We start from the raw sequence: 15072 nt of genomic DNA, 5'->3' as shown, positions 1-15072 counted from the left end.
AGAGCACCTCTCACCATAGCACCATCTACACACTGGGAAGCCCTGGGGATATACTTCACCTGTGGGAAGGTATACCATCTAGCTGCCGTAACATCACCCCAGCGGACACCTTAAAGCAGCGTCGGTCACCCTGACCGAATACCACAGGTGGCGTCACAAACATAAACCTTATCCCTTTAAAGACCTTTCCCTTTTATATGGACGTCCCAGGGCCACGGATCGGGTCAGCCACCGTGACATTCCCCTGTGAACACCGGACCCGGTACCGAGTAACCCCCTTGCCCTGACGGGGCGCTCCAACATAGCCTTTAAATGGTTTCCAATAAGAAACTCGTTGCTTTTGACGGCCTCACAAAAACTCTGTGTAGATGGCTAATGTTTTATGCTTTCCACCTTTTATTACCAGTATGTATGGAGATATATCATCAGAAATGACAACTGCTTGAGAAATTAAAAAAACACAACCCCCCCCTTGATTTTAACCCCTTTCTGCCAGCTGACGGAATAGTACGTCAGCTGGCAGATCCCCTGCTTTGAGGTGGGCTCCGGCGGTGAGCCCACCTCAAAGCCACAACATGTCAGCTGTTTTGTACAGCTGACATATGCGCGCAATGAGCGCTAGCGGAATCGCGATCCGCCCGCGCCCATTAACTAGTTAAATGCCGCCGTCAAACGCTGACAGCGGCATTTAACTAGCGCGTGCGGCCGGAAGTCCTCGCACCACTAACCCCCGTCACATGATCGGGGGTCATCGGTGCATTGCCATAACAACCAGAGGTCTCCTTGAGACCTCTATGGTTGTTGATGGCCGATTGCTTTGAGTGCCACCCTGTGGTCGGCATTCAAAGCACACCTGCATTTCTGCTACATAGAGGTGAAGCACAGATTACCTCTATGTAGCAGAGACGATAGTGTAGTTCATGCTTCTAGCCTCCCATGGAGGCTATTGAAGCATGCCAAAAAAAAAAAAGAAAAAGTGTTTAAAAATATTTAAAAAAATAAAAAATATATAAAAGTTGAAATCACCCTCCTTTCGCCCCAATCAAAATAAAACAATAAAAAAAATCAAACCTACACATATTTGGTATTGCTGCGTTCATAATCGCCCGATCTATCAATAAAAACAAAGGATTAACCTGATCGCTAAATGGCGTAGCGAGAAAAAAAATTTAAACGCCAAAATTACGTTTTTTTGGTCACCGCGACATTGCATTAAAATGCAATAACGGGCGATCGCCTTTGATCGCCCGTTATTGCATATCTGCACCAAAATGGTATCATTAAAAACGCCAGCTCGGCACGCAAAAAATAAGCCCCTACCCGACCCCAGATCACGAATATTGGAGACACTACGGGTTTCGGAAAATGGCACAATTTTTTATTTTTAGCAAACTTTGGAATTTTTTTTTTTACCACTCAGATAAGAGAACCTATAAATTTTTGGTGTCTATGAACTCATAATGACCTGGAGAATCATAATGGCAGGTCATTTTTAGCATTTGGTGAACCTGGCAAAAAAGCCAAGCAAAAAAGCCAAACAAAAAACCAATGTGAGATTGCACTTTTTTTGCAATTTCATCGCACTTGGAATTTTTTTCCCGTTTTCTGTTACACGGCATGGTAAAACCAATGGTAATGTTCAAAAGTACATCTCGTCCCGCAAAAAATAAGCCCTCACATGGCCATATTGACGGAAAAATAAAAAAGTTATGGCTCTGGGAAGGAGGGGAGCGAAAAACGAAAACGAAAAAGGCTCCGGGCGTGAAGGGGAGATTTCATGTTCTGTTTTTTTTTTTCTTTTAATCCTTGTCATGATTTTTGCCAGTCTATATGCCCATACATCATAGCTGGTTGGAAACCCCATCTATTATCCAATATGCGGATCCAAAACCTTCTGTATAGCGCATGGGATGGCATTAAACTGTATTCTCGTGCCCTGCACTTTGTTCCACGCTCTCTAATTAGATTTTTACATTTTCATGATCTCTACTAGAGGCCACATTACACTGATTATAGGGATAGCCTATACTGCTTACAGAGACAACCAATGTAGATGGACAAATTTATCAATGCGTTTGTTCCATTTTACGTCATTTTATGAAGCCATTGCTGCACTTTTTTATAGACTTGCGCATGTATCTGTAAGATTGGACATGACGACTTCTGCTTATAATAGGAATCTGACTTGTGCACTGCGCGGACGATGCATCAGTGTTGATGCGTTTCCCCCATCGTGGTGGGCTACGGACAAGCGCAGTAAGAAACTGAAGCAGAAAGTATATTGGAAACGTGTACAGATTTTACATGGACTAGTTACAAGAAAGAGCTAGTCCCCAATAACTAGCCAGTCTCTATAGAGGAGCGGTCACTTGCCATTATTTTGTGCCTCCTTATGAGGATCATGCCATTTGATGACAAGACTAGATTTACAAACACTGAAGAGGAGGCAATCTCTCAAGAGGTGCGGGAACAATGCCAAATTCTGGAGAGCAGATACAACTAATTACTAGAGTTTGTGCAATTCGCAGTTCCTGATCCATCGGCCATGTCCTTAATCTGTGGCTGCTGGATGGGAGCGCGGAGGACCGCCTGCTACCTGATGGCATCCTTGGCTCCTCTTTTGATTAGCCAGCCTGGTGTGACGACATTGTTGCACAGAGCAGGGGTCAACAAGAATGTGGTTTAATCTACAGTAATAAACTCCTTGCAGGGAGATAGCAGGGAATTAATAAACAATGAATCGGGGTTAAATGAATAGGCAGAATTAAAGCAACAGTCCTATATGCAAATAACACTTATCGTGGCTCCCGCTGATGCTCCTTAAGCCACATTCTGATGGGGGTAGTAGTAGTAGTGCCGGTGCAAGGTCCTCAGATGGTGTCCAAAGTTAACAATCAGTCTTCTGGCGGCAGCGGGCAGTCTCCGGTTTTACCCGCTAAGCCCCTAGTCCCAGCCGAAGTGAGGATCTCTGCAATAGTCTCTGTCCCACACGGGTGCCCCTGTGCTTCTGCCAGCAATGGGGGACGCACCTCAGGGTTCTTCACCAGTCCTTTGCTCCTCTGCACGAGCGCTGCACTCTGCTTAGCCAGGCGCTCGGCGCTCTCACTGGCTCCGTGACTCGTACACGAAAGCTCTGCAGCAGTTCTGCCCTGCGCTGTCGCTCATACTGTGGAGCACACGGCATGCCTGCCTCTGCCCTCATTGCTGGCGGGAAACATGTTGGTTTTTGCGCGCTTTCTCCTCACTGCCTGGCTTAGTCACACCCCCTCTTCCCGGGTCATGGGGCCTGTCCTGTCCCCTATTCTTTCCCCTGGGCAACATGGGACGCAGCCTCAGCAGTTCCGAACCCAGCATGATGCAGGCACCTGATACCCGGTCTTCCTCCTTACACACGTGACGCCAGGACGGCTAATCAAAAGACAAACCACAGATGTCGGCATATAATAGGCGCTTCTCGGGGCTCTCATCCATCAGCCACAGATTACTGACGTGGCCAATGGTCCTGCAAATCGATTCGCACCAACTCTGCTAATGACGGGTCATCGTTAATATGCCCACTATATTCGGGCTGTAGGACGATGCAGTATTACTCAGAAGTGGGTCCTTCTCTTCTGTTAGTTACTTAGTTCAGGTTGTGATTTTATCTGCAGCTGCATGTGGGGGTCCGTGTAACGTTCTCACCCCCCCGAGCCAGGGATTTTATTGTTTGGGCGTCTTACACAGAACAGATGCTCTTGATGTACGACAGCTGAACCTCCTGCCAAGAATTTATTCGTGCAGGCAGTCTAATATCTGCACATAAATATTTTCATTACATTGCCGGCCATCTTTTACCAGCATGCACTTTTGAGTTTGCAGAAATCTGAATATTTTGTTCCAGACTTCTTACCCAGGTCCAGAAAAAGGGAACTGGAAAGATGAAATATGCCTCGCAATGTATTTGTATAATTGTGCCAAAAATCTATTATTAGAGATGGTGGAAGCCATTTGCCAGGTTTGAGATTTGCAATGTAGAATAGAATTTTTACGTATTTGCTTATACCAAGGTGATGCCGTATATGAAGAATATTCTCGGTTTACTTCGCCCACTGTAATAAGTCTTCTTACAGGATTTTTTTCAGTTTTATGTTATGTGATAACGTTTCATCTTGTAACCTGCAGAACAGTTCTTTAAAAGAGGCAGCCGCTGATTGTAACTGGTGCAATCTTTTACAGTGTTCATTCCCATAGCTGGTACATTAAGGTTTTTTTAATTAATGCATAAAATTAAAGATTTGTAACTTTTAACACCTATAGGACTTGTTTATGCGTTGCGTTTTTGCAACGTGTTTTGCCACTGGGGGGAAAAAAAATGCAGTGCTGTTACAGTGTCAGTGAATGAAATTTCCAAAATCTCATGCACACGCTGCTAATTTTTTCCTCCCAGATATAAACCTTCAAAGCGTTTTTTTTTCAGATCTGTCAATCCTTTCAGCGTGCTTGCAGCGTTTTTCACACATTCAAATAAGTGGTAAAAAAAAAAGCATTAAAAAACGCATGTAAAAAAGCGTACTTTACAGTGTTTTTCACGCTACAAATCTGCTGCAAATACTAAATGTGCACACGTACCCGTACTTTGTGGGGGGATGTCCAGTTTTATGTCAGGAAACATTAATGTAGAAGGTTCTGCAGCTTTCTAGTGTTCCGGTTACTTCTCGCGATCGAGATTTCTGCTTGTTAATGATTGAAAACCTGTAATCCGCTTTTTACTTCTCAAACCTCCCTCCTCGCTCTGCTAGTATAATACCCTCTCCTCCATTTGATGAGACTTATTCGTCTCATTGCTTCTTTGTTCTCATTCGTTGTGTTTTTTTTGTTAGTTTTCCAACAAGAGTCCATTATCTGGATGTGATTTGAAGGATGCTGCCAGTATGTCTTGGTGTAACTTGAAGATTGCAAAATAGTCAACAGGGCCCCCGAACTCATGAGTCTTTAGTTTTGACCTCCACATGGACCTTTTGAGCTCCGCCAGGGTTCTGATGTGAAAGTTTCACCTGCTATATTTATGCTCTTGTGTGGGATGGAAAATATCTATCTATGTGTGTGTGTGTATGTATACCGTATGTGTGTGTGTGTATATATATATATATATATATATATATATATATATATATATATATATATATATATATATATATATATATATATATATATATATATATATATATATATATAATGTGTGTGTATATATGTGTATATATAGTTTCCTTCTTTGCTCCTTTATCACCATCTCTAATGCTCTCTTGCCTGTAACCTTTTTCTCTCCCTCCTATAATGTGTGATGCATGTAGATATAGTATCTTTGAATAATTTTATTTTGTTTTTTTCTTTAATGCTGCCTACTAGTATACGTTCTATACAGCATTCAATTAGTATGCCTGCTATGAGGTAAAGTATCGCGCAATAAGGTTAATTACACGTGCATGACGTATCTGCCTGCATTACCCTTAAAGGGCATTTTCCTTCATTCCAGCCTTCCTTGGTAGCATATATTGGAGATGCTGTAAAAAAAAAACACTACCTCCCAATGTGCGCATTGGAGAACTATTGGAATTGATGTGTGGTGTGCTTATTAGGCAGATCTGGATCTCTGGGGGAATTTATTTGACTGACAGCACATGTTTTGCTTAACTGGCATATCACAAGGCAATTCAACGACCCCCACCCCAATAAACAGATTTTATAGCCAAGGGGTAATCCAGCTCCACCCGATCCGCATTGAGAGGGGGGGCGGGGCTGGTGATGTCACATCTACAGATATCTTCCAGGTCACTCGCACAGCAGGCAGATATTACACGCCTTGCCCAAATTTAAAGAATTCCCCTTTAAATTATGACTTCTGTAGACACAATAAAGACTATACTGGTAAAATAAAGAATATTCTCCGTGATCACCAGAAATGTTCACTTTAGGCTTAAAATCATTCTTATAATAGTTATTTATTGATATGGCCAGATGGAGGATTGTTACGTAAATTATGATTCAAAGAACTTTAAGAAGGTTATTGATGTCTAGTAGTTTGTCCTCCCGTTTGGCTTGTCACATCATCGGAGATGTTGGTGATGTCATGTCATGGTGACAACAAGCCAGCAAAGCTTAAAGGGAATCTGTCAGCAGGTTTTTGCTCCCTCATCTGAGAGCAGCCTGATGTAGGTAAAGAGAGGCTGAATCCAACAATGTATCACTTACATTACTGAGGGCAGCGGTTCTGACACAATCAGAGGTTTTACATTTAGCATGCAGCAGAGCTGAGAAATCTAACCCCGCCCACAGCAGGCTCTGTAGATACAAGGTCCATAGACAGCGAGCTACTTATCACAGGAGGGGGCGGAGCCAGGCCAGGAGGAAAGCACTGCGGTGTCCAGCAATGATCAGCTAAAACAATCATTGCAGACAAAATCACGGAGCTTGATAAGAGACGCATCGCCAAAATCTGTATTTTAACCTCTACAGCATGCTGTCTTCAGTTAACATGCCAAAATCTTATTGACAGATTCCCTTTAAGAAACTGAAAGTGAAGCTGAAAATAATTCACATGAGCACTAGCTATAAAAATGCAGCTGCAGGAATAGTCAAAATGGAAGTGGGATCTTGCACTTTCCCCAGCAGCGTCCTTTCTGGGTAACATACTGTGGACTCCTACCAGTCTTGTCTTTCAAGCAAAGTATCAATGCCCTAGTGGTGGACTTGATCGTAAATGCGGTTCTTATAACATATATGCTTGAATTGCTGTTATTCACCCCCATGGAAAATACTGACTATTATATGAATGTAACATTGCTCCATTTTTATCTTTTTAGGAATTCACCCACTTTCAAGTCTTTTGAGGAAAAAGTGGAAAACCTGAAGGTCTGTGATACTGTTTGGATATAAAATGTACTGTGTGTAGGTGTGGTGTGATTGTATGGTGTGATTGTATGGATGTGAAGTGATTGGGGAGACCTCTAAATTTGTATTTAATGTTTGCATTTGGCATTTTTCTGCATTCAGTCATAGATACCAGGGTTTCTGTTTTTCTATAACAGAATACTGGTGGCAGGTGAGTTCTTCTTTTGCCATTGTGCTTCTTTATGGGGAGTATTTACTGCATACACACAGCCTCCTGTCATACATATGATGTTCAATATGTATGCTGTAAATGCACTCGAAGCATAAAAGGGGGAAAAAGTGACAGGTTTTGCATATTTAAAGGGAATCTGTTATGGGCTGATGGCCTGATTCTAGCAATGTCACTTACTGGGCTGTGTTGCTGTTTTAATAATCTCTTGCTGATAAATCACTGATTTTATCACTACAGGACTAGCTTCCTTGTGCCTCCTAGTCAATTGCTCTGTGTAACCCCGCCCTCCACCACTGATTGGCAGCTTTCTGTGTAAAGTGTACATTGACATAAGGCTGCCAATCAGTGGTGGAGGGCGGGGTTACACAGAGCTCAGCATTCAGAGAGATTTTCAATTCTGTAGTTAACCTTGTCAATGACCTGTAATCAGCCACTTCTGAGGTGGCCAGTCTCATAGACAAGGAGAGCATCTTTGCAGGCTCTGAAGCTGATCGAATATGCTCAATTTCAATGTCTTCTTCCATGCTGCCTGGTAGAACAGACAGTTTGGCCCATCAGCTTGAAGGGGTATTCCCATCTCCAAGCTTCTAGCCCAATATGTAGTAGGTGTAATAATAATAGCATTGGAAAGTACCTCCAATTAGAAATGTAGTATAGTGATTCGCTATGTTGCTTACCTCATGTCCTCAAGCTACTGTAATGAAACTTAGGCATCCATGGTTATGACCACTAACGACTGTCACTATATGAGTGGTCGTAACCATGGATACCTAAGCTACTGTAATGCTGTGTACATAAGTAAGTGACGTAGCTTATAAGAAGACCTATAGTATATTTCTAATTGGAGGTGTTTGGTAATATTATTGCACCTACCACATATTGGGATAGGATATTGGAGATGGGAATACCCCTTTAACCATGGCAACGGCCCAAACTTTCAGTCTTCTGGAGCACACTGCCCCCTGGCAAGCTGGGAGCCAAGAGTTGGGGGGGCAGTGCACTCCTGAAGATGGGATAGAGACAGGGCCTTCAATGAGATCTTGGTAAAGTGAAAGGACATCTACAATGTGACTTTTGTCCTTGTTGCGGTTTCGTATTCACAGGCAAAAAACGAAACAAAACCCTGTCGCTGTGAACAAGAACTTTGTTTCCAATAATCTTTACATCACTTCTTGAATGTTACTTTGTTGCAGTCAAAAGTAAGTGGCACCAAACAACCAGCCGGAGATTTTGGAGAAGTGTTGACCTCCGCAGCCAACGCCAGTGCCACAGATGACCTCACAGAGAAGGACCTTGAAAACCAGTGAGCTCGCCATTGTAACCGGTCACATCTGAAAGATGCTGCAGGATGATTGAAAGCACACCCAGAGCGCCCCCTGTGTTTTCCGACAGGTTTTGTTTCCTTTGCCCTTTTTGGCTTTTCCTTTTGTCTTTTGTGTATCCATCACTTGCTCACAGGGCAGTCTGTTGCCATTTAGTAGCTGAACCTGGCAAATGCTAAACCAAGGACAGAAGCCGCTGCAGGTGACCGATATATATTTGTGATAGGAAAAAAGAGTTAACCAAATGTTTGGGCGGGATTGACGAAGGGATTTTTATGCAACATGTTACATTACTCCTTTACTACTGCCAAGATTTTGTTACACACTGAATTCTGCATTTACTGTGTAGACACTAATAAAACCTGAAATAAATGCGTGAGAACCATGGCGAGTATTCTTTCGCTTCAGCCTGCAATTGTTGGTTTTTGTTGTATGTGTTTTTTCTCACATAATCTTCTGACTTAGTCAGTATTTCTACTGGAAGGAAGATGAACAGGATTTGCATTACACATTTTCCAGGTTACATAAGATCTGGCCCTGTTTAACTTGTATTATTTTATAATTTGTATAATGTAATTGGTGAATGCATTTCCAATTGTTTGCTGTCAGTGGACTCAACATCCTGTAGAGATCAAATATCACATAAGGCTACTTTCACACTAGCGTTAACTGCAATCCGTCACAATGCGTCGTTTTGCAGAAAAAACGCATCCTGCAAAAGTGCTTGCAGGATGCGTTTTTTCCCCATAGACTTGTATTGACGACGCATTGCGACGGATTGCCACACGTCGCATCCGTTGTGCGACGGATGCGTCGTGCATTGGCAGACCGTCGGGAGCAAAAAACGCTACATTTAATGTTTTTTGCTCCTGACGGACCGCTTTTTCCGACCGCGCATGCGCGGCCGGAACTCCGCCCCCACCTCCCCGCACCTCACAATGGGGCAGCGGATGCGCCGGAGAAATGCATCCGCTGCCTCCGTTGTGCAGTGCGTTAAACGCTAGCGTCGGAATCTCTGCCCGACGCATTGCGACAGGGAGATTCTGACGCTAGTGTGAAAGTAGCCTAAGATGGATATCAGAGATGAGTGAATCGATTGAATTCGCCAGGACCTGACAATTTCATACAATTCGACTTCAAACAATTTGTGATTTAAATTTGCACAAAATGACAAAAAAAGCCTGTTGCCTTCTTACACATTGCAGAAGATTGTGTCAACCACAAAAGACTGATGTCACCATGTGTGCTTCAAAATAAAGCTCTGCAGGTATCACTGTGTGTGTATACAATTACCATAGCCTGTTTAAAAGCCAAGGAAGGAAATGCAGCAGCCATTTTAGGATGGTGAATAAGGTGTCAAAGCTAAGCTAAGGTGTCAGAGCCCTAAAATTAATATTCCAGACAGTACATGTTGTACAACTGCACCAGTGAAGATGAAAGTAGTAGTCTATGATTAAGGGTTTGATCACACTGCCGTATTGTCTCTCATGAGAGAGACTTGGGCTGATTATGCTAATGACACTCGGCTCAAACTCAGATGACGCTTGGATGAAACTGTCACAGAGTGTGATCCGATTCTCTCGCATGTGATCGCAGCACGGGTGCAGAGAAGATGGAGAAATTAATTTCTCCATCGTCTGCATGTACATCAGACAGTCCTATGTTTCACACACACCCATAGACTTGTATATACTGTATGTGTGTGTAATCCAATTTTCGGATGCACTCGCAGCATGCTGTGATGAATCTGCATGAGAAAATAATCCCAGATCTGCTCTGCTTCATAGTATAAAAGTGGGCCAAGTGCTATCCAACAAAACATCGGCCAGAACTCGGCTGCATTATACGCCATTGTGAGTGAGCCCTTATACAGAGGTTCAATCGTTAGGGGAGTTGCCAGACTCGGCATTAGCAAACGGTGATATGGTGTCGTTGAAGTTCTCTTTTTTTCTTCATTTATAGTGCACTAGAGAGCAGAAAAAATAGCCAGGTCTATTTGTTTTTTTTTTGTTTTTTTTACTAATAAAAAATCTGGCATTTGTTACTTTCTGTGTTTGCAAAAGGAAACACATACTCGTACAGTCATTTGTGACATGCAATTTTTTTTTGTGAAGTCAAGGTAGAATTGGATTTCGGGGGAAATTTCTTTTGTATTTTTTAAATAAAATGGACACTAAGGCCCTGGTTAATTAAGTCTGGCGTTTCATATGCCAGTTTTAATGAAGACTTCGCAGGAATAAGTAGTGCTAAGTAGAGATGGGCAGACACTTGGATGTTTGGGTTCGGCCGTACAGTTACAAAAAATAGCAAAAAAGGCCGAGATGCTTACCTGCCTAGGCCTCCGAACAAATGCATTATCAGGATGCAGTGGACCCAGTGGTTAAAGGGAACCTGTCACCTGAATTTGGCGGGACCAGTTTTCGATCATATGAGCAGGGTTTTCGGGTGTTTGATTCACCCTTTCCTTACCCGCTGGCTGCATGCTGGCCGCAATATTGGATTGAAGTTCATTCTATGTCCTCCGTAGTACATGCCTGCGCAAGGAAAGATTGCCTTGCGCAGGCGTGTACTACGGAGGACAGAGAATGAACTTCAATCCAATATTGCGGCCAGCCTGCAGCCAGCGGGTAAGGAAAGGGTGAATCAAACACCCAAACTCTGCCCATATGACCGAAAACTGGTCCCGCCAAATTCAGGTGACAGGTTCCCTTTAAGAAGGCGGTTACACAGGTGCAGATATACCAATTTGGCAGCCACTCACAACCTACCAAAATTAATGGAGGGGGGGGGTGCTTGGCATATGACTGCACATTAGAGACTTGAATGTGGCGCTGTTCACACAATGGGAATGCACAGCATCCAGGTTAACAGCCTATTAGTGACGCCCTTCTATTAGCTTAGGCGGGCTGCCCAGCGCTATTAAGATGCATCCCATGTGAACAGTCACCACATTGTGTGAACAGCGCCACATACAAGTCTCTAATGTGCAGTCATATGCCAAGCAGCCACCCTCTCCATTAATTTGGTAGGTTGTGAGTGGCTGCCTTATTGGTATTTCTGCGCCTGTGTAACCGCCATCTTAACCACTGGGTCCACTGCATCCTGATAATGCATTTGTTCGGAGGCCTAGGCAGGTGAGCATCTCTGCCTTTTTTGCTATTTTTTGTAATTTTTGGAGGATCTTTGAATCCTTTTTTTGTGCTAGCATCGGCCAAACAGTTACCAAAAGTTCTGGTTCCAGAACAGTACCCGAACTTGAATGGGCGGCCCGAACATCCAGTGTTTGCCACGATGTCATGTGCATGACAGCACGGCATACACCGTTTCTGATCGGCGGTGAAATCATCCCTGCTGGTCAGAGAGCCGCGGTTCCCATGCTATCAAAACACAGCGTGATCGATCAGCTGTGATCGGGGGTATAAAGTTTACCTCCGGTCACTGGTGTCAGCTGATGGGACTACTGCTTCCATCGTCCGACATCTGCTGCCGCTAATAACAGCAAGAGCAGGAGCGGCGGATGGGAGTATTCATTAGCCGACTCCTGCGCTGTAAATAAATAATAAAAAAAAAAAACGTCGTGGGTTCCCCTGTATTTTTGGTAACCAGCCAGACAAAACTCACAGCTGAGGGTTGCAACCGTCGGCTTCAGCAAGGCTAGTTATCAAGAATAGAGGGGTTCCCGCACCGTATTTTTTTAATTATTTAAATAAAAAACGGCGTTTTGCCCGGATTTTCCCACTTGCCCTGTATGCGATGGCTAGTAGGGTTCATATTTGTGTGGTTGATGTCAACTTTGTGTTGTCAGGTGACATCAAGTCCACCCACGGCTTAGTAATGGAGAGTTGTCTATAAGAACCTCTTCATTACTAATCCTATAGTTAAATGGTAAATAAATAAACACACATCCAGAGTAAAGACTGTTTTTCAATTTTATTTAAAAATATCAAACAGTTAGGTGAGTATAACGCCTAATTCCACTGAAACCCTCGTTCTCCTGTAATAAAACTTAAAATAAAAAATAACTATCCCTCACCTCTCCGTCTTTCTGTCCCACACTGTAATCCATGTCCGGGGGATAAATCGTTTTCAACCTGGACAGTTCCAAGATGCGACCGTCAAGGCTGACAACCACTGGTCACTGAACTGCGGCGAGCGCAGCCTCAGTGACTGGCGGGGACGTCGTCTAGGTTGCCTCTGGTCACTGAGGCTGCCGTTCCCAGCCAGGCTGAACTGCGGTGACCTCGGTGAGATCCCTGCTAAAACTGTGAGCGTTAAACTATAAAAATCAATCTTCAATGCCCTGTTATTCACTGGGCTTTTGGTTACTACCATTTGTTTCTGTGGTGAGGTCATTTAAAACACAAATACAGCCTTAGTAATATCAGAGTCGGAAAAAGGTTGGATACAGCCCTAAAAGATGTAAGAATGCCACACATCTGTTCAGAGCATTTGGAGATATTGCAATATTGCAAGTTACAGCAAAATTAAGTTTTTGAACCTAGGGAATTCAGATTTCAAAAGATTCGATCATTACTTGTGGATACCCCTGTATGTAGTCAAGGCAAATGCTCCTTTTCCTAAAAATTCACTAATTTAGGTTGATCTGTTTTAGACAGCCATTTGAATGCTGTTACAAGTTATCAAAGAGAGGATTTGTATTTTACTTCTAAAAAGCGAAACAATTGATAGGCCTCCATTTGGATTATGTGCTAAAGCTAAGGGATAACAAACCGCGTTTAAATGGCCAGCATGCCATACATTTTTCATGCATTGGCCGCTGTATGGCCAGCTGCAGTGATGCTAGTGGAGACTGGTCATGTAGAAAAAACGAAATATTGATGAATGATATGGGGTTCACATTTAAGAAAAAAAACAGGAATGTCAAAAACCACTCCCCTCTAAAATGTAACTTTTAATATGGTAGATACTTTTAAAAGTAAGTTGAAATATATCGACGCCTTATGTCAAATAATCAGTGGGTAATGCAGGCGAGGGAAGAGATTTAAGTATATAAGATGATAATGTATCCTAGGCTTGCCCTAATAGGTCCCTATCTGTCTGGAAGCCTACCTGACTGTGGAGGATGGCACCATAAATATTTGACATGGCGCCCCTCACTCAACGTTGGGAGTACCTCAGATTCCCTGCATATCCCTAAACTAAAAAAACGGAGTAAAAAGTATGTAAAGTGCATATATGCCAATTTGTCCTATCCTAAACAGTAGACCTAACAATGATAAATCCAATGACCCAAATGGTACATAAGGACCCATACAATTGACAGATAAGTGACCCAATGCGTTTCGCTCTCGCTCCTATTTGGGGCTCATGTTAGACAGCACCTCTCGGGGATGAATCGCACGTCCTACCTGCCCGTTTACCCACTATGGCTTGCTTCTGTTTTGGTCCCCTGATGAGCCCCAAAAGAGAACGAAATGTGAATGTACGAAGGTACCCATACTATTCACAGATAGGTGACCCATTTAGGTCATTGGATTTATCACTATATCTACAGTTTAGGGTAGGACAAACTAGCACATATGCACTTTATATACTTTCTACTCCGGTTCATACCGGGTATCTGAATGCTTATTAAGCAATCCGTATACAGAGCCTATGTAGTGTGACTTTGGTCTTACAGACACTGAGCAGTGATTCTCCTTGCGCTAATCATTGCATATGTATGGCCAAATATAGCTTACTTATGATTTATGACTTTTTATGCAGTCGGGAAAATGATAAATGGAGCTGTAGAAGTAATCACAGTGCCATAATTAAAGGGAACCTTTGTCCCCAAATAATTAATCTGCAGATATAGGATTGCTGAAGGCTAATACATAGCACTACAATCCTGTCTAGCTGCATTGCTGAAAGTGGGTCTACCAGAAGAAAATGAACTTTAGACCTCGCGGGAGCTTGTAGGCATTCAGTCAGGGGCATGCCGGAGAGGCTACAGTCACCGCTCAGTACACGATGTGGCCGCTGTGAGCATGCCCCGACACTTTGATAGCACGCTGTAATGCATCTTTGTAAAGAAAGGTGTTGGAGGGCCGAGCGTACACGGTGTGCACCTCTGACTGAAAGGTGGTGGCTTACTGGAGGAATGAAGGTCATTTTCACTTGGTAGCTGTGCTTTCTGCAAGGCGATCGGTCATCATTGAAACACTATTAACTTGCAGATTAGCAATATTCGGGGACATAACAGGTTTCCTTTAAGCTTTGTTCTTAAAACCAAATAGAATTAATCTGAGATCATTTGGAATTATTACAGCAATTTCAAATAAAAATTCCATTTGCCTTTTCAGAAAGATGACCAAAGCCTTCCTAAATTAGTTTAATAAATTAACCATCTCCTCTGAATCTGGTTGGGTGGGACAAGTTCTCTTGCTCCCAGAATGTGGCTTCTCCCCACTTTTTATTTGGTGGGTGAAAGTCATTTAGCCAATACATATCAATCCTGATACACCTATGAACATGCACCTTTGATTCAAAGTATGTTGGGGTTGGAAATAAATTCTCAGGCAATGTTCTTTACCAGTCACCACCCATTGTCTCAGCCATGGTCTGGAAATCGGACCTTGGAAATCAAGGTTCTAGAGCAGTGTTTCTCAACTCCAGTCCTCAAGACCCCACAACAGGTCATGTTTTCAG

The 15072-nt window shown here is 43.1% G+C and overlaps 1 protein-coding gene across 4 annotated transcripts in view; it reads left to right on the top strand.

Annotated features, from left to right (window-relative positions):
* TPD52 (tumor protein D52) overlaps positions 1-8806 on the top strand; it is a 127449-nt gene extending 118643 nt beyond the window's left edge. For 2 of the 4 annotated variants that reach the window (XM_069731518.1, XM_069731515.1), the window contains exons 5-7: positions 5386-5427; positions 6840-6888; positions 8293-8806. In XM_069731518.1, coding sequence (XP_069587619.1) covers positions 5386-5427; positions 6840-6888; positions 8293-8406 — 205 coding nt within the window. In that variant the 3' untranslated portion in view covers positions 8407-8806. The remainder of the gene's footprint in view (positions 1-5385; positions 5428-6839; positions 6889-8292) is intronic. The other 2 variants (XM_069731519.1, XM_069731517.1) reach the window with 1 other exon arrangement.
* The last annotated feature ends 6266 nt before the right edge of the window (positions 8807-15072 follow it).

This window comes from Ranitomeya imitator, chromosome 6 (genome assembly GCF_032444005.1).
Source record: "Ranitomeya imitator isolate aRanImi1 chromosome 6, aRanImi1.pri, whole genome shotgun sequence".
In the NCBI taxonomy this organism is placed as follows: Eukaryota; Metazoa; Chordata; class Amphibia; order Anura; family Dendrobatidae; genus Ranitomeya; species Ranitomeya imitator.
The sequence above is the reverse complement of the archived record's forward strand: the minus strand, read 5'-3'. Positions and strand labels throughout refer to the sequence as shown.